At 38.7% G+C, this 22,220-nt stretch overlaps 1 protein-coding gene and 1 pseudogene across 1 annotated transcript; both read right to left on the reverse strand.

Annotated features, from left to right (window-relative positions):
• Positions 1–2,321: 2,321 nt before the first annotated feature.
• LOC148741566 (uncharacterized) lies at positions 2,322–6,133 on the reverse strand (annotated as a pseudogene).
• Positions 6,134–12,812: 6,679 nt separating this feature from the next.
• On the reverse strand, positions 12,813–15,637 carry LOC148741567 (uncharacterized). Its single transcript, XM_088743329.1, has 2 exons — positions 15,574–15,637; positions 12,813–14,893 (listed from the first exon to the last, which is right to left on the reverse strand). Exon 2 carries the CDS (start codon positions 14,372–14,374, stop codon positions 13,709–13,711), a length of 666 nt encoding a protein of 221 aa, XP_088599455.1. The 5' UTR covers positions 14,375–14,893; positions 15,574–15,637; the 3' UTR covers positions 12,813–13,708.
• Between the last annotated feature and the right edge of the window lie 6,583 nt (positions 15,638–22,220).

The following is a 22,220-nucleotide window of genomic DNA, read 5'->3' on the forward strand; positions in this document are numbered from 1 at the left end:
TTAAAAAGTCATACTGTTCTAGTTATAGAGATGCACGACGAATCAGATCCATACCAAAATTTATCGGTTTTCTTCATGGAGTCTTCTCTGAACCAGTTTCCGTTGTCGTAATCAGAGTGCAAGATTTATAAATCATACTTTTTGAAAACATTGTCATATTTTCATTTGTAAGATCTGCCATAGCATAATCTGGTGCAAAGGATTGTGAAAAGCTAGTGTTTTCTTTTTCTTTTTTTATTTCCTACGCTTTTTTCATTCATATTCAATGAAGGAAACGTTTTATCTGACTAAACCGATACTAGAATATATGGGCTAAAACATACAGGGATGGTAAAGGGCGTAGGAAGCGTGTGTGTGTGTGTATCGGGGAAGGGGGAGGGGATGATTTGCCTTGTACAGTATCTTGCACTTTTTTTTAAAACTAAACGTTCTACCTTAAAAACAAAAAGAAATTGAAAAAAACACATGATGACAATTAATCTAGGTTCTTTTGTAGACATTTCAATTTTCCTTGGGTAACATGAAACACTCATATAGATAAAGATGTCAAAGGTTGCTGGGACCAACGAATGTTTCTTTTCAGTTCTCGTCAGAGTAAGCCAAACGTCACTCCCTGCATAAAAAAAGAAACAAGGTGACCTTAACAATGAGCCGTGAAATGCGTGCATGTCTTTCAAAAACAATGTTTGTGCGAACGAATCAATGTGAATATCTCTAGGATCTTGCAAATAATTTTAGCCTACGAATTGGCTATCAGAGTTTCACGCGCGCTCGCGTTTTGCTTCCTCTACTATCCCCGAGGGAAAATAAGGACCACTGGGACAGAAAGACGATTTAGAGACATGGGAACGAATTAGTCAGAAATTAATATTTAAAGGATTTGATGTAGAGGGCTTGGGTTTATGGATGATATTGGACTATCTGTTATTTTGGCGCGAGTTTGTGCCATTATACGGCAGCTCAGTCCGCCTGATACTTACGTTTTCTTTTGTAAGTTTTCTTTTTGTTTAATTTGTTATGTTGAAGCTTAAAAGCCTTTCACATGGAATATCTCCTGTTAGTGGAGTAAGAATCATTTCATAATCCTAAATTTTGGCTAACTTTATTTATTTATCTTTTTTTATTTATTCATATCTTTCCGTGAAAATTATTTCCAAGTATATAAGTTTGCGATAACGCAAACATTTTAAAATAGTTTGCACTTGTAGTTAATAGTTAAGATTTTCCAGCCGTTTTCTTCTTTTTCTCTTTCGTGAACACAAAGATTTCCACGGTAAAAGAAAATATGTAACGATCATTTTGCAGAAATAAATCAACTGTTGGTGTCATTTAAGTGTAACTGTATGTGTGTGAGAGTGGCTGGGGCGGGAGGAGCGTGACCTTTCCAGTTTGGATATATAACTGTGTGTTGGAAAGTTTCTCTTCGCAGTCGATTCCCCTTGGACGAGTTCTTCAAACTATTGGTTCAATGATAGTTAAATCCGTTGATAACTTCCGGGCACTATCTTGAATTATACTCTTTTGTTTGGTATAGCTTGTTTTTCGGTTTGGTGTTCCCTACGCACCTTACCAGAGGTTGGGATAATTTGCAATGTTGCAAGATGGGGGAGAGCTTTCACTAATTACAAAAAAATCGTTACAATTGGACCTTTATCGGCAAGATTTAAATTTCGAATAAACGCTGCAAAAAATACCCCCCCCCCTCCCCCCATCAACAGGAGCGATCATAGACGATTTACGGTAATTATAGCATTTATAACTTTATTTTAAGTATTATAATGCATGAGGTAACTGAATCCAAGAGAAAAACGTGAATACCTTCAACATCTCAGAAATATTACATACCAGCAAGAAGGATTCTCTTCGTGCATAGCTTTGGCCAAGTAATAAATGAGATATACATGTGCTCATTCTTGTGTTTTAAAGACGTTACTTAATATAATATTACACGTATTAAGACTTTCAGGTTACGTAATCTATTAAGACTTTGAAGTTAACTTATTAAACATTGTGAGCATTTTTGATTGACAAGTTACGGCGTAAAAGTTACGACGTAAAACTTATTTGACAAGGTTTTGATTGACAAGTTATAAAGGTGATAAATTTTACGTCGTAAAAGTTACGACGTAAAGCTTATTTGACAAGGTTTTGATTGACAAGTTAAAAAGGTGATAAATTTTACGTCGTAAAAGATACGACGTAAAACTTATTTGATAAATTACGACGTAACGTGTAGTCAAAATTGAATTTTAAGTCGTAACGCGAAGCTCCTCGTTTTGAAGACGTTGAAAGTGCACTAAACGATCATTGAATTCTCGCCGTAAAATAGACGTCGGTGTATTTGACGCCATACAATAGAATACAAGGTTTTACGTCGTAAAATTTAGGACGTGATATCTGACAGAGGAATTTGATCCCCTTGAACGTAAAAAAGGTGTCAGAAAGTCAAATATGTGCTCAAAGTGTTTTGAACAGTAATGAACGCCATAGCGCGGGGCGTTGGTGACGTCACGAAATTTTGACCCCCCAGAGCGATTAGGACAAACAAACAAGCATCTCGAGTATATGGGCGATGATGCGCCCATCTCTAGTTCAAACGTCTCTAAAGCTCGTATTTTAAATCAAAACGGCGGTGTTCCTGGCTCAAAGTTCGAGCAAGACCCAGAGAACTATTCAAACACACAATTGAAGCGTTGGTTAAAGTGTAGAGGCTTGAAATTATGCGGAAAACGAGCAGACCTCATCGCACGTGTTCGTGACTGCCTTAAGTCGGGAAAACATTATGTACTTGATTCAAGTATAGATGATGGGAAATGGCTTCAGGCGAAGATACTAAAGGATTGTACAGTCGATCGCGTGAAACTTAAGGATCTAACAGTTCCAGTTGTATATTCCGCCACAGCAATGCATGGTTTTTGTATGATGGGCTGAAGGAGTACAATCAAACAAATTCTGGACTATCTGCATTCTCTATTGTACCTAAAGACTATTTGATAAGCCATGTATTGTATTTTGTTTAAACTCATGTACATAATAAGATATAATTTACTTTAAATTATATACATTTTATTATATTTTATATAAAGTATACTGTTGTTCCAAAAAATGCCAATTGTGGATTCCCAAACCATAATTCTGCATATCTCTAGAAGAGTTCAGATTGTACATATAATAGAGTAGCCCAGCACACATTGTACACTCTGTATTCACTTGAACATGATAGTGATCTCAATAGCCAACTCGCAAATTTCTGATGACTTGAACTTAACACATAATTAAGGAAAAAAAAAACTAGAGACTAAAAACTGTTCGGGTTCAGTGATATCAACAATTTGTCAGTAAATACTGATTATTTGCCAATATTTCACAGATCATGTGTTTTTGCTCTACAATGAAATTGAAGTGTGCAATTGTAAGCATATTATTTCATGGGTCAAAAATCACTCCAATAAAAATTTATATTGTATATAACAAGCTACATTAGATAATCAGTCACTTTGCTCTGTATTGATGAGCAATAGGCAATAAATAGAGTAAATTGAATGAAGCAACTAATCATTTCATTTTGAAATATCAAAATAAACTTCCACAGCTTTAATGAAATAGAGTGAGTGTACTTAGTCAGTGAAAAAATTTAGACAGCTCAATATCTAATAGTGAAATGACAACAAAAGAATACAAAGGAATTAGTCTCTTATAAAAACTGCAGCATCACAAAGACAATAATGTTTCTTCCTTTTTTCTCTGTTCTTCAGAATACAGCTGTAGAGATTAAACAACTTTCATTTGTTTGATTGACATTATGCCTTAGTACTAATAAGTATCTATCACATGATAGTAAATTTCTTAAATAAGATGAAGTTGGTCAATAGATACAAGCAATTAAATTCTCTTATTTTCCCCTCTGTAACATTCCAAATACTGTGTTTTGACCCACTCACTATTTGTCAATGTTAAATGTCCAATGTTGCTAAATTCTTTGCTATAAATGCTGCAATGTCTTAGATTCTACTTACAAAGGACTTCCTGAAAATTGACCAAAGCACAGGCAACTACTACCATTTGAGTTGCTAATGGAGCAAGTGAAAGGAGTATGGTTCTTCCTACCAGCTTAAACTGCTGAGGCGCTGATTAAACCGCTCTACATGAACTCTTGCTTTTGCGATCTTTCTAGTGGAAAGTTCCTCAGCTGCACTTAGATTGCCTCTTCCTTTCAAGAATGCAGGAATTTGAATATCTGCTTGCAGAGGATTAACCAGATCTTGAACAGTAAATCCCCTGTCTACTAGAATAACATCTTGCGGTTCAATATGCTTAAGGATTCCACTTTGTTCAAAAATTTGGACATCAGAAAAGTCTCCATAGAGATCTGATACAAAGCAGGATCCTCCATTAGGAGTCACTGCAATCAAACACTTGAAAGTGTTAGCATGCTTGTATGATGAGTATGTGTTCCCTTGTCTGGCAAAGTTTCTGGATGTCTCTACTCGAAACTCTGTACAGTCCACACTGCATCTTATCCTCTTGATGATTTTGAAAACTCGAGGTAAAAATCTCTGTAGTATTTCCTTTGGAGGAAACATCACCCTACTCATATCACGAAATACTTTGTACATCAACTGGATGAATGTAGTGAAAATCTCTCTAATCGATGTATCCTTTATTTTCTTATCTGGAGTGCTTAGCATTATAGACATGGTTTTAATAGTAAAACCTCTTTTAAGTCTTAGCAGACAGATATAAACTTTTTCTTCTGAGGACCATTTGCTTGACAATTTATGCGATTTAGTTTGTTTTCGATTTTGAGACCAATATCTTATCTTATCCAAAGGACACACATCATTTAAAAAGTTAAAAAGTACCTTGAACTGACGACTAGTGAGTCCAGTTAGATGTTTCATATTTTGCGCGTCTTGTATAACATATTCATAAGACATAGAAGTCATGGAAATAGGTTTAAATACAACATTACTCGTCTTCAACTCGTTGGTTGTAATGAGTGTTTCGATCTTCGACTTCAGCTCTGCATTTGACAATGTTTGGGTACTTTGATCCCTCGTTGGTGGTTCAACATCATCAAAATCATACAAAGATGAGTAATTTTCTGGTAAAACATCGGGCATTTGGTCTTTAAGCTGTTTTCGTGCCTTCTTGGTCACGGCTTCGTATGTGTGCTGTATTCGATTTACGTTTGCATTGATTCAGCCTCGCTTCCGTTCATGATTCGATGTATAATCACTTCCGGTAATGGCGACGACACATGTTAGAAAATATTAAAAGTTCTGTGTTGAAATCCAAGAATATATCTCCGTTTCTCGTGCTATCCGAACACCACAGTATGGTCTCTGCTTGGGCGCCTTTCGTTTTCTTTGTGATTTGTTGACTTCTTTCTTTGATAAAGTCGCTTTAGACGGGTCAGGAAACTCATCCGTCGGTCCTTTTCCCCCTGGCCAGTGTGCAGCACAAATATAAGTATTGTAGTTAACACTATCAACTGAGAAATTCTTTCTAGAACACGCATTTACCCAGCGTTGACAAAGTTCCAAGTCATGCTTCGGCTTTGGGAACGGAATGAAGACTTTCCTACCGTTTTTAAGCATTTCTTGAAGCGAATCTGGTAATCTTTCTGGATATCTTGAGTCATTTTTACATGTATCCCAACAGCAATGCCTGGTTGCAACCATTTTAGAAAGTTAGAGCATTTTTTGAGCGAAAATAGTCTTGCTTCTGACACGTTTCGCATACAACTCCTTGTAAAGATTCCGAGCGTTTGTCCTAAACTAGCGGGGGGTCCAAAGATGACATATCTATTTTTAGACCTGGCGCGCAGCACCATTAGCACATTACTAACATTACTGACAAATCGCTAAAATTCCATAAAATAAAATAAACAGAACAGACATGTCTTAAGTAGGAAATAAGCCTGAGTGACTCTGTCACATATTTAAGATAATTCCCGACGAAATCCAAAGTGTGGCGGCGCGGGAACTTCAGCAGTCCAAATCATCGTTCGGAGTAGTGGGGTTAGCCAGGATTCCCGACCTCGTTCACGTTGTGTTCACGTTCGGTCTAATAGCTGGTCTATCTTCTTCGTAATAAAACAATCCCCGACGAACTTATTAAATCTGCGGGATTTATGACTATCGTAAATCTGGTGAACTCCGCCATACTAGACTTTGAGCCCGAAGGAGCGAAAGATTTATCTTTTGGCGCCAAACTCAGTCACGACTCCGAAGAGCTCGCTTCCTAACTTAACCGAAAGATCAGCTAGAGTAAATTCCCTTGGAGTGGAACTGAAGAAGCTTCGAACACGGTTTTCTCATCTCGAATCGAGCATGGAGTCAAGTTTACAGACTCCTTTTTTTCCACCTCGATGTTCGTACCTTGTCGTAGTGAGGTGGCTTGAGTGCCTCAGTCAATGACCAATTGCAATAAAATTCTTATAAAGAATTCAGCTTCAGTTGGTGGGCTGTATTTTCTGCAAGGTAGAGACCAGACTAACACGGACTTTGTCATTGTAGTTGTTGTTATGATTATTATAATTATCATTATTATTAATGATTTTGTTATTGTTATCATTATCATTATCTTTATGATTGTGATTGAATCATTATCAAAATGAAATAGGCTGCTCAATGAGGATGGCATGCTGAGGCAAGTAGATTTTCATTAAATTACCCCCCCCTCCCCCCAAATAGAAATTCAATTGTTTCTGATAGTTTTTCTCTTCAATAGATTGTTAGAAAGCGGAAGATTTTCTAAGACACATTGTACGGAGGGCTTGTCGGAACCACCAATCTGTTCTGTTTCTCTTGGGTAGTCAGTCTATGGACTGTTGTTATCTGATGGCAGAACCAGTCCCTATTTTCTTAAGCTCTATGCTGTCAGTCTTTTATGGACAGTTATTTTTATCTGATGGCAGTTTTAGCTTGCTCTTTTTGTTTTGAAAAATGTGTTGCTTATGCTGTTTTTCACGTATCATCTGTTATTAGTCATAAGCACTTTGGTCAATCAATGCTATCATTGTCCTAATTATTATTATTTTTAATTCAGCTGCTACTCTTCTCTCTGTGACACAGGGCCCACTACAGACAGCACTAGCTTAATGAAGTCCCAAAACCTTTCACAACGGGCCAACTCAAGAATTGCAGTCCTGAACAGTTTTTGGGGTTTTCCTGTCTTTTCTTGAGATTATTTTGCCCCAGTTTCAATTACTTGGATACTCATTCAGCTAGACGAACAATAACACCATTTTGTTCGTAGATAAACATTGAAATAATCATAGTAGTAATATAAATGATCCTTACGATTGTGATCATCATTTTCAAAATGAAATAGGTTGCTTAATGAGGATGGCATGCTGAGGCAAGTAGATGTTCATTTAATTTCTCCCCCTTCCCCCTAGATAGAAATTCAAGTGTTTCTGATAGTTTTTCTCTTCAGTGGATTGTTAGAATGCAGAAGATTTTCTAAGACACATTGTACTGAGGGCTTGTCTTAAATAGTTGTTTTCTGATTCAAAACTACCTGCCTGGTTCTGTTTCTCTTGGGTAGTTAGTCCATGGACTGTTGATATCTGATGGCAGAACTAACAGGTGGACCTGTTTTTCTTGGGTAGTCAGTCCATTATGGGCTGTTGTTATCTGATGGCAGAACCACCAATCTGTTCTGTTTCTCTTGGGTAGTCAGTCTATGGACTGTTGTTATCTGATGGCAGAACCAGTCTCTATTTTTTCAGCTCTATGCTGTCAGTCCTTTAGGGGTAGTTATTTTTATCTGATGGCAATTTTAATATGCTGTTTGTCATGTATCATCTGTTATTGGTCATAGGGTGACTTTGGTCAATCATTGCTATCACTGTCCTTATTATTATTAATATTATTGATTCAGCTGCTACTCTTCTCTCTTTGGCACAGGGCCCACTACAGACAGCACTAGCTTCATGAAGTCCCAAAACCTTTCACAATGGGTCAACTCAAGAATTGCAGTCCTGAACAGTTTTTGGGGTTTCCTGTCTTTTCTTGAGATTATTTTGCCCCAGTTTCAATCCCCAGCTAGACTAACAATAATGCCATTTTGTTCATAGATAAATGCTGAAATAATCATAATAATAATATAAATGATAATAATAATGATTAGATTACTGGAAATAATCATAGGATAATCATCAGGATAATGAACATTATTTCTATAACTATTGTAAATATTTTTATTATTGTTATTATTATTATTGTTGTTATTATTATTGTTATCATTATTATTGTTGTCAATGTTATTATTATTTTCATAATGAATTATTAGAGATGCTTGGGAAAAAATGATCTAGTTCCCTCCAACTCATTATTCTTTCAGTCAAGTGAATTAAGACTTTTGTGAACAGTTACTGCTTTATTCTGTCATTCCTGATGACCATAGAAATGGTGAAAGTCCACAGATATTATCCCTCTAAGAGTTTCTCCAGGTGTTTTTTTTCCTCTGAATTTGGTTACAACAGAATGAAGGTCATCAGAGTATAGTGCGCCCAGCTAGACATGAATTGCATTAAAATTACAGGGTCATTTTGCTGTATTCAGGGTTTAATCTTAGCCTTCTACAGACAAGTTTGTTCCTCTAAATGCAAAACACATTTTATCGTTTTTTAAAACAAACTTACAAAAACTGCCAAGAAACAGCTACTAAATTTATGGAAACATGACGAACAAGTCAATAGACTGTGTACTACACATCATTGAAATCAAAGTATCACTTTAGGAACATAAAATCGCAAGGTCAGTTTCCCATTTCTACTGCCTGAGAAAAGATCAGGCCACCAGATTACTTCAAATTCTCTGGTCGCTCGTCCCTCTCAATTTCCAACAACCAGTTTAGTTTACTGGGTGAGAATCGTGCTTAATTTCTTGCCCCAAAATTGCTCTTTCCTTGGTCGCCTGCAAAGCTTGTTGAGAGTTTAACAACTACTACTTGCAGCAACCTCCATATTCCCCCGATGGCTTTTCTTTAACACTGATGGTACAGAACTTTGATGACTCAGACCAGAAATAACATCATTCACTCTACCATCCCTGTAATAAGAAACTTTGGATTTTTCTCTCCATACAGGGGGCCGCAAATGCATTTTTTCCCTTGCACTGCTTATAAAAGCATTCGGCATGCCTGCTAACAAAGCTTGGATGTATGTTTCAGGAACTTAGTATCTTTCAACTCGACACCATTTGCCTGAAACCAAAATAATAATTACGAAAGTTAAGTGATTATCTACTTCTAGAGTGAAATGTACTGAATGATTTGCCCTTTCAAACATAAACCTGAGTTATCAGGTTTTGTCAATCACAAAATTACACGCCGGGTTATTAGTATTCCTTGGAGACCTTCCTATATTATCGTAAATATCTAAGACAAGCAGGTCTTTTAGCTGGGTAATCTATGTTAAAAATTACGCTGTACAGCACTTAATTATTTTCCTCACTCGTTATTTTTCTCACACTGCAACTTCGCGTAGTACGCAGTTATTACTACGCAGTCATATCTGGTGTCCAATTGGACGAAGAGTTTGTTATTATTTTTATTTTAGAGGTGAATTGCGATTTCTTTTATGTCCCCTATTAAGTCGAAGAAAAGCTCGAACAAAAACTGAAAGTAACGAGTAATTAAGTCACTATGAACAACTCGTGCAAAGTGACAGCACTATCGAGCCAAACTGAGAACTGTTCTTTAATGATTTTTAACATGAACCACCAATTCTTACTATTTTTAATTTCTGGGTTTTAATAGACTTTGACATGTTCTTGAGAATATATTAAATCGGTTAGCGCTAGCGCTGTTGTTCCCTTCTAAATTATTTTGGTGGAAGCGCCTCACAAGACGCCGGTTTAACTAAAACCATGTTGGGCGACGTTGCATTTTGACTGCACAACCCGCAATTAAATTTAATTTTAACAGCTATTCGAGTGTGTGAAGAACGGAAAAGAGCAAAATTACATACCATCGGCTTTTGGGTGCAGGGATGAATTAAAACTTTCTACAATTCCACTTATCCATTGCTTGTACCTGACAGACCTTGTCCTTACTCTTGCGGGAGGCCGTACGATCTGTTGTCCATTGTAGAACTTGGCAAGCGTAGCGCATTCTGCCTCAAGCGCAACAATGTGATCTTTCGATTCTCTATCTCAGTAGCGCAGTTGTGTTGAACATGAACGAATAATACATCGCAGCGTGTCTTGTAGATAGCTAGAGATGCCATGTTTAGCATAAGCGCTGAATATGGACGAGCGTTAAAGCCGCTACTGAAAAAGCACAATCGACCGCTTTTCATTGTAAGGAGATCTTTCACACAGAAGAACGTCGATTTCGCTCACCTAAGTAGCGAAGTACGCTACGAGCGGCGACGATGATAAAACACCTGGAAGATCACCGTGGTGTCCCTATACTCTTTGGTATTATAACCAAGAGCAAACCCTTTCGACTTGTCACTAAGTTTTACGGTTTATAAAACAAAGGCCCCGCTCCACACAAAACCTTAAAGAAAGAAATACTAGAAAAGCTTACTTGGCTTGGAATTATAGAAATTTCCTTTCTTAAAAATCGAAGATTTTCATGGTTTCCGTAACTTCGTATTTTTCCAAATTTGCTCATTTGCATGTTATGCTGTTTTGCATTTTCTTCAACGTATAATTTAGTTCAGCGTCAATCATTTATCATCCTTAGAAGAAAATATTTTGATCTCTACGTTTAACTGGTAAAATGCTTTGGCTTACATTGTGCGCATAAAAGGAGCGTTAAAGTAAACATTTGTTGATTCCACGCGAGGGTTTCACCTGGAAAAATGCCTGCACACGAGTGACACCGACATTACCGCGTGTCCCTTTCTGGAAAACATTCGTGTTATGACAAGAAAGGTCAGCTTAAGGGTTTTGGGTTACCCAAACTATGCAATTTTGACGCCGAAAAGTGCCAAAAGTAATTACAGAAACTTCATCCGCAACACCTTGAACGTGCTGTGGGCGCGAACTGAGATCTTCTCTTACAGTTAATAATTGCCAGGCGGAACTCAGACCGGCTTAGCCTAATTTGCATAAACTTTTTCGGTGGGCAAAGCTCGTCATGTAGCTTGCGTTTTTAAATCCTGCAATCACGCCCTCGTTTAAATGGTCAGTGACTAGAACGCTCGAGTCAACCCCTCGCCGGCCATTTTTGTTTTTATGCGTTTTCGTTTTTTCACTTTACATTTGCCTTTTCTTTTATCCAATTCCTCTAGGGAAGCCCTGTTTTCACGTTCTTTGAAATTTTACCTTGTAATCTTGTCGGATGTTGACACTTGGGAACGCGCCCTACTGCTCTCAAGTAACTTCGATCTTCAAAATGCGTCAATTTAAAGAGAAAAGTAGTTTTCCCAGCCACTTTATTTCTAGAAAATAATTGAATGTGTATTCATGACTTTGATACCAATGACGAACTCTGCAAATAGAGGAAACGCTGTAGGTCGGGTTCATCCAGACACTCAGACATAATAGTACCGAAATTTCATATACATGGCATACATGCTGTGCTTTAGGAGTGAATACTTTCCTATAGATACTACAACATTTTCTATTTTGGGTGCTTATATCTGAATTGATTTAACTCTTCCCTAGTCATAGTAAAATTCGAATGTATGCTACTCGAATAGAATGGAATTTTAAAAGATTTTCTGGTTTTATTAATTGTTAATCAAAGTAATATTGGCCTCTGAATTAAAGCAATCTAGCGTGTAAGATAACCTTCCCTACTGGTTTAATTCAAAGTGTTTTTGTGAACTGGAGAATTATCAAAAAGTTAATCAGACGCAAAAAACATGCAATGACTGAAACAGGTGTGTTTTTTCCCAAGCTAGCTAGTAATAAACACCTTGCTAAATTTACAAGCGATACTCCATTTCCAAGCACGTTGCCGCAATCAAAGAGTTGATTTACTGGCAGATTTTTCCTTAACTGTACCAGTCTAAGTCCATCCTTTTCATTTCGTACGTTCATGGTCATGTAAAAAATATTAGCCATTTGAAAAGGTTGGAAAATGCCAGTTAATACTTATATTACCTCCTTTTTTATCTTACTAACAAGTTGTTAGAAATGCTGTACACTATTGGGTCTGTTTGCTAGGTGTTTTAGTTAAAAATTTAAAGATCAGCTTAAGGGGACTAAGGTCTGGCCCTTTTCTTTAATTCTAGTTTACGAGAAGAAAACTGTGTATTATGAATTCTCTCCTTATCAGAAACCACGACTGCTTCGATGGAGGGTCCTTGGAAAATAAATAGTAAATTAACACATGTTCCCTAGACGCCCGAAAAACGGCCTGGCGCTCGACCAACAGCTTAATGCTACACTAAACCACAGGATAGTGTAGAGGATAGTTGCGTAGCCTTACATTTGTCTTTCTGATTAGCTCCTGAATCCCGGATATCAGCGAACAAGCATGTTGACAAAATATGGGTTGCGCAGCACGCTGTCGGTTTTTCCTCTAGACTAAGTAGTTTTCGCAAAGGATGGATACGATCAGTTTCATTTTCTCCCGTTGAATAATGAAGAATGTGGAAGTTTCCCTGTAAACATTGTGTAACAAAAGATTTATGCTTTAGACGTAGGGAAGCTTACCATGTTTACTAAATCAAACGAAAATTTGTTGTGTTTATTACTTTCGAATCTCCAATTAATCCAAGGAGAAAGAATGTCCTAAGCAGTAAAATTCACCTGCCGGATCAGGTCCTTCATGAATAATGTTGAATATTGATTATAAATAGTGTCTGCTAAAAATTAACCACTGAAATTTGTGGATATATTGTTGAAAAAAAAGGACTGATATGAATGGTCAAAATATTGAAAGCTTGAAGGGCGAATGAGTTATTGATTACTACACAGGAGTTTTTAGTCTTATCAATAAAGATTTGGAAATGCAAAGACAAGTAAAAACCAACGATAAAAACCGACGTTTCGGTGTCATCATGACGCCATTGTCAAGGAGAAGTAAAAATTGAAAAATTAAACGAGACTTACCTGTAAGTTGAAGTTTGATTGGAATTCTATCGAGTCATCAAACTGCACCAAGGGATCACATGAGATACCTAGAAGCATGCGCATAACCAGTATTTACAGCCGAATGTGACAGTCTGATCACCATGAAGTAGATTGTATAAGAACTGTAATGTCAATAGCACTACAAATAAATGGGTGGGTAAAATCAGATGTAAGTATGATTTGTTGCCCAAGGGTGGGCATGTGATCCCTTGGTGCAGTTTGATGACTCGATAGAATTCCAATCAAACTTCAACTTGCAGGTAAGTCTCGTTTAATTTTTCAATTCTATCTCGTCATCACTGCCCCAGGGATCCCATGAGATTTCAAAGCCAAGACAGTCACATGAGGAACAAACACTGAATGATGAATCACTATAATCAGTTTATTAACTGAAACGCAGTAAGTCAAACAGATTTACATGACAAATATCAACTGAGGGTATAAGTATCTACCCCACAATAAAAAGCATGAGGAACGGAGCAATGAGTGATGTAGGTATTACAATCTATGTATCAATTGGAACCTAAAACACCATATGCAGGTGTATGTAACATTAAAGTAATGTTAAGAAACATAAATGTTAAATAAAGTTTCTGTCTACAAGATGTTTCGTTAAGGCTAGTAGTACAAAAAACCATTTGCCAACAAGTCCAATTTCAGGACTAAACAGTCTTGAGAATAGCGGAAGCAAATGTGGAGGATTCCACAGGTTTGTCATAAAACTTATCAAAACATCTCGATGATGACCACCCAGCAGTTTTCAGGATTTCTTGAATTGGAACAGAGGCTGTTTTAGCCTTTGAAGTAGCTGCTGCTCGTGTACTGTGTGGCTTAAATATTGTTGTGTCTACCTCAGCAGAGGTCATGACAGTGCGAAGCCATCTAGAAAGAGTCTCTTTGGACACCCGTTTATATGGCTTAGTAAAACTGACAAAAAGTTTAGTTTCCGTACCCCTGAGAGGCTTTGTTCTCTTGAGATACTCTTTTAAGCAAGTACAAACACAAAGGGATGGATTGGCTGGATATGCTCTCAAAACAACTGTAGGTGCTTTGTAGCCTGGCCTGCTCTGTTTGATATGGGCAGTAATCAGGAACTCGTAGCCATCAGGAAGGTCTTTCATACAGCCTGGTCCAATATCAAGGATGTGAAGACTCTGTCCTCTTTGTGCAGACACCAGAGCTATCAACACAATCAGCTTGTAGGTCAACATCTTGAGGTCAAGGCCATACACAGGGCTTTTGGAAGCCAGATAATTTAACACTGGTTGAACGTCCCAAGTCGAGTTGTACCGTGGAACAGGTGGTGAGCCTTTGTATATGCCTTTCATAAATCTAGAAACAAGTGGGTGGCAACCAATAGTATTTTGGTCTTCAGAAAGGGTAATTGCTGATGTGGCACTACGAGCAGTGTTAATGGTAGTGTAGCTCAAGCCCTTTTCATGGAGGCTGACCAAGAAATCCAATACTGATGTTAAAGGTGGGTTATAGGGATCAGCCTGTCGTTCACAACAAAAGTCAATCCACTGCTTGATGTACAGTTTATATTATTTTAGCGTCCCATCTGACCATGACTGCAAGATGATTGTTGCAGCCTTCTCTGATATGTTGCGCAGCTGGAGGCTTTTCCCGAGACCTTGCAAGCTATCAACTTTAGCTGCTTGCGAAGGGGGTGTAGAGCATTGTTGTGAGGTTGTGTCAAGAGATAGTCCAGCTGAGGCAGCAACACTGGGTTGTCTATTAAAAGGTGAAGGAGCGTTATAAACCAAGGTTGTGTCTGCCAGAAAGGGACTAAGATTACACCAGTAGCTTGATCCTGTTCTATTTTTTGCAGACAAGTTGCTATCAGGCTGAAAGGTGGAAAAGCATAAAAATAATGTTCTTTCCATTGCATGAATAATGCATTTACATATTTTGCATTAGGGTCTGGTTTCCAAGACACGTACGTAGGTATTTTAAAATTAAGTCAGGAAGCAAAAAGATCTATTTCAAAAGGGCCCCACATTTCATTAATGTGATCAAACACATCTGGATGTAGAGACCATGCAGTGGAGGTGTGGAATACTCTAGATTCCGAGTCAGCTACTACATTGATGGAGCCTGGTATGTGGCAGGCACTGAGCCAAAGTTCCCTTTCAATGCATCACAGCCAAATTTGCCGGGCCATGTTGTTGCAATTTGCAGATTGGATACCCCCCATTGCATTGATATAAGCTACTGTTAGTAGTGTTATCAGATTGAATCCTAATGTACTTCTGTCTCACGTGATGACACAGAGACTTGAGACCTAACCAAACTGCTTTAAGCTCCAGGTAGTTAATATGAAACCCTTGCTCCTCTAAACTCCAAGGGCCACCAGTTTTCTGTTCCCCATACACTGCTCCCCAGCCCTTAGTTGAGGCATCTGTTGTCAGGGTCATGTCAGGGTTAGGCTGAACAATCTTCTTAAAAGAAGAGTCCACATTATTTATCCACCAAGACAAATCTACTTTGGTATCCTTAAACAAATATAATGGCCCATCATAATTACCCTTGCTAGCCTGCAGTGCAAGGACCTTATTCTTTTCTAGATTCCTGTAATACAATTCTCCAAATTACACTGCAGGTAGACTTGACACTATCAAGCCAATGACGTGGGCAGTTTCTCAGACGGTCACCTCAGTTTTGAGTAGTAAATTCTGACAGGCTATACGTACGCGTGCAGCTTTGGTAGGGGGAAGTCTAATTGTCATAAGAATACTGCTAAGTAAAAACCTAAGAAATTCTATTTCTTGTGTGGGAATAAAAACTGATTTCACAGGATGAATTACGAATCCCAGGTTTTGGAATGTGTCAATCGTGTCCTGGACATTCCTCTTACAAGCAGCGTAATCATATCCTAATAAGAAAGAGTCATCTATGTGCCCCATGCAAAGATGGCCCATTGATCTGATATGAGAGTAAACAGGTTTTCAAATTTTTGTGAACAGCCTGGGGGCACAAGCGAGGCCATTGGGTAGGCATGTGTATTCATAATAACTCCCTTGCCACTCAAATTTTACATATTTCCTGTCCTCTTTAGCAACAGGGACAGAATAGTATGCGTCCTTTAGGTCAACTGAAGCCATAAAGCACCCCGGACGCATGAGTTTAAGAGCTGTTTGAATAGTGTCCATTTTGAAATGGTGGTACAAGACAAATTCATTAAGAGGTTTGAGATTTAAAATCATTCGGTAGCTGCCATCTTTTTTAGGCCGCACAAATATAGTTGAGAGGAAGTCCCCCTCTACAAATTCAGTTTGTTCCAAAACTCCTTTACGGAGAAGTGTAGATATTTCTTCACTCATTATCTCCCTTTCACCAGGTGAGAAGTGGATTTGTTTTGGTGGGTGAGGTTGGACGGGGGTATTAGCTTCAAACTCAATATGGTAGTGCTTTATGGCATCAAGTATGACGTGGTCATTTGTCAAAGATTCCCAGGAACCAACATGGTCCTTCAGCTGTCCTGCTGAAAAAATACGGACCATTTGATGCAAGTAATCCCCTTCCAGAAATGATTTAGGATGTGTCCTCACCTGGTTATCGTTTAATCTTTGTTGTTGGATTGACTGGGTTTTTTCGGGGCACTCTTGTGTCCCCGGCAGTACCCTAAAAAAAGGCGTGTCTGAGATGTTTTCTGGCCAGTAGATGTCCGGTGGTATGGTTTGAAATTTGAGTGTCGAAATTTCTGCCTCCCAGCCTTTAGATAGTTTTGGCTGGATGTGTGGGTGTCAGAGGTCCTCTGCATCTGCTGGCCTGCCTTCTTTGCATCTGCCATATCCTTTAGATGTTTTGACAATTCATCCCCAAATAGCTTTGTAGAGGGCTTGATGTCCTCTTTGCATAACCTTGTGAAAGGGAGGTTGAGGTCGGGCTTGATTAGCTCTCGTCGTTTCATATTAAGTTTATAATTGGCATTAGCCACAAGGGCAATGCTGTCCATGACCTGGTCCAGGACCTGACGGACGTTAGTGGTTTTGCCAGTTTGAAGGTCTTTTACCAACTGGTTCCCCAAAATCGACAGGGATGATAAACCCTGAACAAGCAATTCTTGCACCCTCTGAAAAGCAAGGTCAGCTGTTCTGCTCCTCCTGCGGAGCAGATCCCAAACCTCCTCGTTAATTGTTGTAGTACACAGGAACTTACAGTTTTCTGGTGGAGGGTATTTATCAACTCTTTCCTTCACCGTTTCTGGTGAAAGACCTCCAGAAGCCATATTATCGATTAGACTGGCAACCTTCTCTTTTATGGCAGGAGATTTATTGTTGGTCTGTACAAATAACTGAGTCAGGCTTTCAAGAACATCATTCTGCTGTTCTGAGTCAGAGCCAGCAGATTCTTTCACCACGTAAGAGTCGCTCGGGTCGAGTACATTATTTAACGTGGCAGTAATATTAAGTTATGTATTGCTCGTGTTTGAGTCTTCCTTTTCTGCCTCCTCGTCTGATTCAGGACGAAGGAGGATGTCGTATTTAAGACTGGTGAGCGTCGGTGTCTGCTTTTCTGAAGCTTTGGTCAATTGTTCCAAAGTATCGTTAAGTCCTCTGAGGATCGCCGCCATGGTGTTCTGTGAAGATTGGTCTACAGCATCGTTCGAGCACTGAATATCGGGTTCCCAACCTGGTGTAGTCATGCTAGGTGTTTTCTACCCAGTGATCTTATTGCAGACCCGATATGAAGAAACTTGAAGGTAAAAATGGAAGATTTTCTTCGCATAAGTAGTCACCGTGCTAAACTGATTTGCGCGCGAAAAGCACTGGTTATGCACATGCCTCTAGCTATCTCATGGGATCCCTGGGGCAGTGATGACGAGATAGAATTACAAAGTTTGCGGCAAGGTGTAACACTAAATTAGCATAAATATGTTAGGAGCTAATTACACAAATACTTTTGCGCGAATTGAAAAGTGTAGTAACAAGTTCGATTGTTTGGTGAACGAAATGCTTTTCATCAGAGACCTAGAACCCACTCTGAACGTGCAAAGCGATTCAATTCGCGCAAAAGTATTTGTATAATTAGCTCCTTACATATTTGTGCTAATTTAGTGTTACACCTTGCCGCAAACTTTGTAATTTTTACTTCTCCTTGACAATGGCGTCATGATGACACCGAAACGTCGGTTTTTATCGTTGGTTTTTGCTTGAGTTTTTAGTCAACCGATAAAGAAACTCTCTCCAAGTACCTTCCTGCGATGTGCTTTCAGTGACCTCATTCATATGGCGCTCTTCCCAGTTACGCTGACGACTTAGTAAGTTAATTTGTCTCACTCATTTCAAGGGAGCACAGCAGAATTTATTTTCCCTTGATTTCGGGCGTCTTTCCCGTATTTCGAGTCGCCATATTGCTTTTCCGCTTTTATCTGCAGACCACTATGTTGAGCCGCGAAGCGGCGACTTTTCGAGGTTAGTACGAATGAGCCCCGAAGGGGCGAGGCGAGCCGCGAAGTATTGTAAAAGACGTCATTTACAATACTCTCGCTCCTTCGGGGCTCATACGTACTAACCTCAGAAAGTCGCCGCTTCGCGGCTCAACATAGCTGTCGGTGGATAAAAGCGGAAAAGCAATATGGCGACTCGAAATACGGGAAAGACCCCCGAAATCAAGGGAAAATAAATTCTGCTGTGCTCCTTTGCTCATTTTTGCATTATGTGTGGAGCGGCGCGATTAGTTTACGTCCGTTCACTAGTCGGTTAGTTGCACACGAATATCAATTCGAAAATAGTGAATACTGGACTGGTCGTGTCAAAATCAGAAGATTACATTCCATTATGCTCAAAATCATTCAAAAAGACATATAAATTTTCTCTTTTCTATCATACTGCCATTGATATACGCTGGCTTGTGAGAGCTCAGAAATTAGTCATGCCAGGATTGTAATATCGAAATGGCTCACGGCCACATTCATAATGATATTACATATCATGGCCCAGGAAAAGTGAAAAAGCGAAAACACTTAACCGTTTAGTTTTAACTTTTTGCCGGCATTTCCACTCAATAGTTAAATTTTGATGATTTGTCGAATATTCAAATTTAATATTAGTCTGGGTCTGCATTTTAGCCAAATTATTACCACTGAATCATGAAACACTGTAAACGCCACCCGCTCAGTTTCCTAGAAATCAGTAGACAAATCGAGCTATAAAAATCAACTTCTGTCAAAAAAAAAATTGATGAAACGGCTTCTAGAAATAAAAATGTAAATAGATAAAAAAAAAAGTGAATAGATAAAAGGAAAAGTTATTCCTAGGAAAGATTGGATACATATATCTTATTAGACGTTTTGTTGTGTAGTATCGCTGAGTATTTTTACGAGTTGTGCCGTATTTTGACGAGCCCGTAGGGCGAGTCAAAATACAAATAACGAGTAAAAATACTCAGCGATACTACACAACAAAACGTCTAATAACCTATTTATTATCCAACACGCCAAACTGTTGTTTCAGCGGGCGAATTTCGCGGACATTTACTTACCGGGAGTGCGTGACAGAAGTATGCGAAGCGGAACGGAATTGGCGCGTTGTTGTGTTGCTGTTTCTATTTTCTTCATAAAATGAAGAAATTTTCTGATCGTCAAGCTGTTTTTCTTCGTTCGATTCATCTAATAAACTTGGATCTATATTTTCCAGTCATTTTGACGCTTCGTCGTCGGAAATATGATTCAAATTGTCGCCACTTTTTCTTTTTTTTTCGTAACTACAATCCAATTCTTCGCTTGCGCGATGCGAGAAAACCTGTTTAACCGGTACTCTACCAGAGACGAGTACAAATACCGCGTGATATTTGTACTCGTCTATGGCGTTATTTGTACTCGTATAAGTGTAGTTGGATAATAACAAGATGTATTTTTTCAACAGTTGCGAGTAGCCAGTAGGGATGCAAAATTCGGAAAATTGTGCCTGTTTTCTGAGAACATTTATTTACCGCGTTTTCGTAAACAATGTGTCTTATAAGCTTGCTTATATTGGGCTCCCAAGGGTTTTAGCCCTACTGATTACTTTCAGGAATTTTGTTCAGATGATATGAAAAGAATTGGTATATGCGTTGTTTCATTACAGGATTTTGTTGCATTATGCGAAATATTTAGACGGTCCTGCATTTTGCTTATTTAGAAGTAAGTTAGTGTCCTAAAAAAAAAAACTCGCCAGTCACTACTCAATGATAAAAATGATTAAAATATTGATTATTTAGACTGTAGTAATGCTAATCTTTGTCATGAATTAATTTTCATCAGATAAAATAAACCAAGCTAGAAATAAAATCCATATCATGTTAAAAGCGACGCTTAGAAATCGTTCAAATAGATGCCTCTTCTATTGTCTTGATGTCAAAATAAACATTCCTTGCATTGCAGGAGACTCTCCTCGTTGCTCTTGAGCCCCTCAAGCAGATCAGGGCGCGGATCATAGAAGAGTATAAGATGTTTTTGCTGGAGATTGGATTTGCATATTGCTCTCAGTCCCTAGTTAAAGCTATCATCTCCGCGATGCGACTGTTATATCTCGAGCATTCTTGACCCTTCCACCGGTTGTGGTAATTATTAGGGGCATGAATGTTCCGTGTTCAATATCGAGGACTCTTCTTGATGATGGCCCTTCTTTTCATTCTTATGCATTCTGTAGCTAGTGTGGCTTTAGGTCATAAATGTCCAGCCTTGTGCTTTTTTAGTTTCCTTGTTCTCCACTAACTATTATTATTATAATTATTATTATCATTGACGATAAATACTTTCGACGTTATGAGAAGGCAGACTAAGGGCTTGATTACATGAGCCGGGCTGACCCTGTTAGCCGGGCTGATTTCTTTTGTTTTGGTATTCGCCAAAGCGTAAAAACAAAAGAAATCAGCCCGGCTGACTGGGCCAGCTCGGCTCATGTAATCAGGCCCTAACTGTGGCTTTCTTCAGTTTTGGATGCTGTGCAATTCTAATGTTTGAGCGCCATCTTGGACTGGCCTGCCACTCGCCGCGATTTCATCAACGAGCTTTGTATTCCACTGGCTAGTGAAACCCCGCTTCGTTCTGAATGCCATGGAAAGATATGTAGATAAATTGCAAAAATTTGATCCAACGGAACGAGTCATTAAGATAACAGAACTGTGTCCCTCGCCACCATTTGATGCTCGCGCAGTCCTACAGAAAACCATAGTGAAAGCTCGCGTGTGTAGGGCCGGACGAGTTGACGTGAGCCGGTGCGGATAAAAGCCCTTCAGCCCTAGTGCACCAGTACGGCTTTGTTGGAAAAAAGGGGAAAAAGAAGGAACATTGTTCTCTGTTCGTTCAAAAGAGGAGTGACAACAGTAAAAAGAAATGGGAAAGTAAGTCAAGTTTTTCAATGAATTGTGAGTTTCTCGTTCTCACTCCGAAAACAAAGGAGAAGACTTTAATGTAGGATATTTTTTTTTGGTTTTCCCGCACGCCAGTCTATCGCGTCCTACTTAAGTTCAATCAAACCTTTCGAATTTTCGAACTTAGTTAGTGGTCGTATTAGTTAGTTAGAGGTCATATGATAAAATTTTTATTAACTGAGTTAGGTCGGGTCGGACGGGAAAATATATATTTTGTTCTCGTTTATGACGAACGGGCCTTGCTGCGCTCAGTCTTTAGGTGATGACTTCGAACCAAATATTTTCCCGTACGGCCCTCCCACTCAGTCAATTTGTCTGTAATATTATTCACTGGATTTTGTTACGCCGTGGTAAAAAGATCCCTCCTTAGCCTAGATCAAACGTTCTTTGCTTATCCATGATTACAGTATTCCGCTAAAACAATTCCTCTACCAACTTGCCCTCCGACCATCGAAACGAATTTATTCTAAAGCACAACAAATGCAAAGACAAAGTGAAATGGTCAGCTGAGTGGTCTGTTTATACAAAGATTGACAGTTTTTTTTTTCCCTGAAAAAGTGTGATAGGTATTGCAAAGAGCGATTGGTTTAACAAACTGCATTAATTTAAGCAACAACAAACATATGAAACATATGTGTGAACCGCAGTTCACACATATGTTTCATATGTTTGTTGTTGTTTGATTTATCATCTACGGGTTTATGTCGAATTAATTTGATGGCCATGCTCCCAGTTGGCTTGTTAGCTCAATTGGTAGAGCACTGCACTAGTATCGCAGAGGTCAGTGGTTCGAATCCCGTACAGGCCTGAAATTTT

The sequence above is a fragment of the Stylophora pistillata genome, chromosome 1 (assembly GCF_964205215.1).
Source record: "Stylophora pistillata chromosome 1, jaStyPist1.2, whole genome shotgun sequence".
NCBI lineage: Eukaryota > Metazoa > Cnidaria > Anthozoa > Scleractinia > Pocilloporidae > Stylophora > Stylophora pistillata.

Bases quoted from the DNA above. Each gene is read 5' to 3' on its own strand.
- LOC148741567 (XM_088743329.1), bottom strand. From the start codon at position 14,374: ATGAAAGGCATATACAAAGGCTCACCACCTGTTCCACGGTACAACTCG.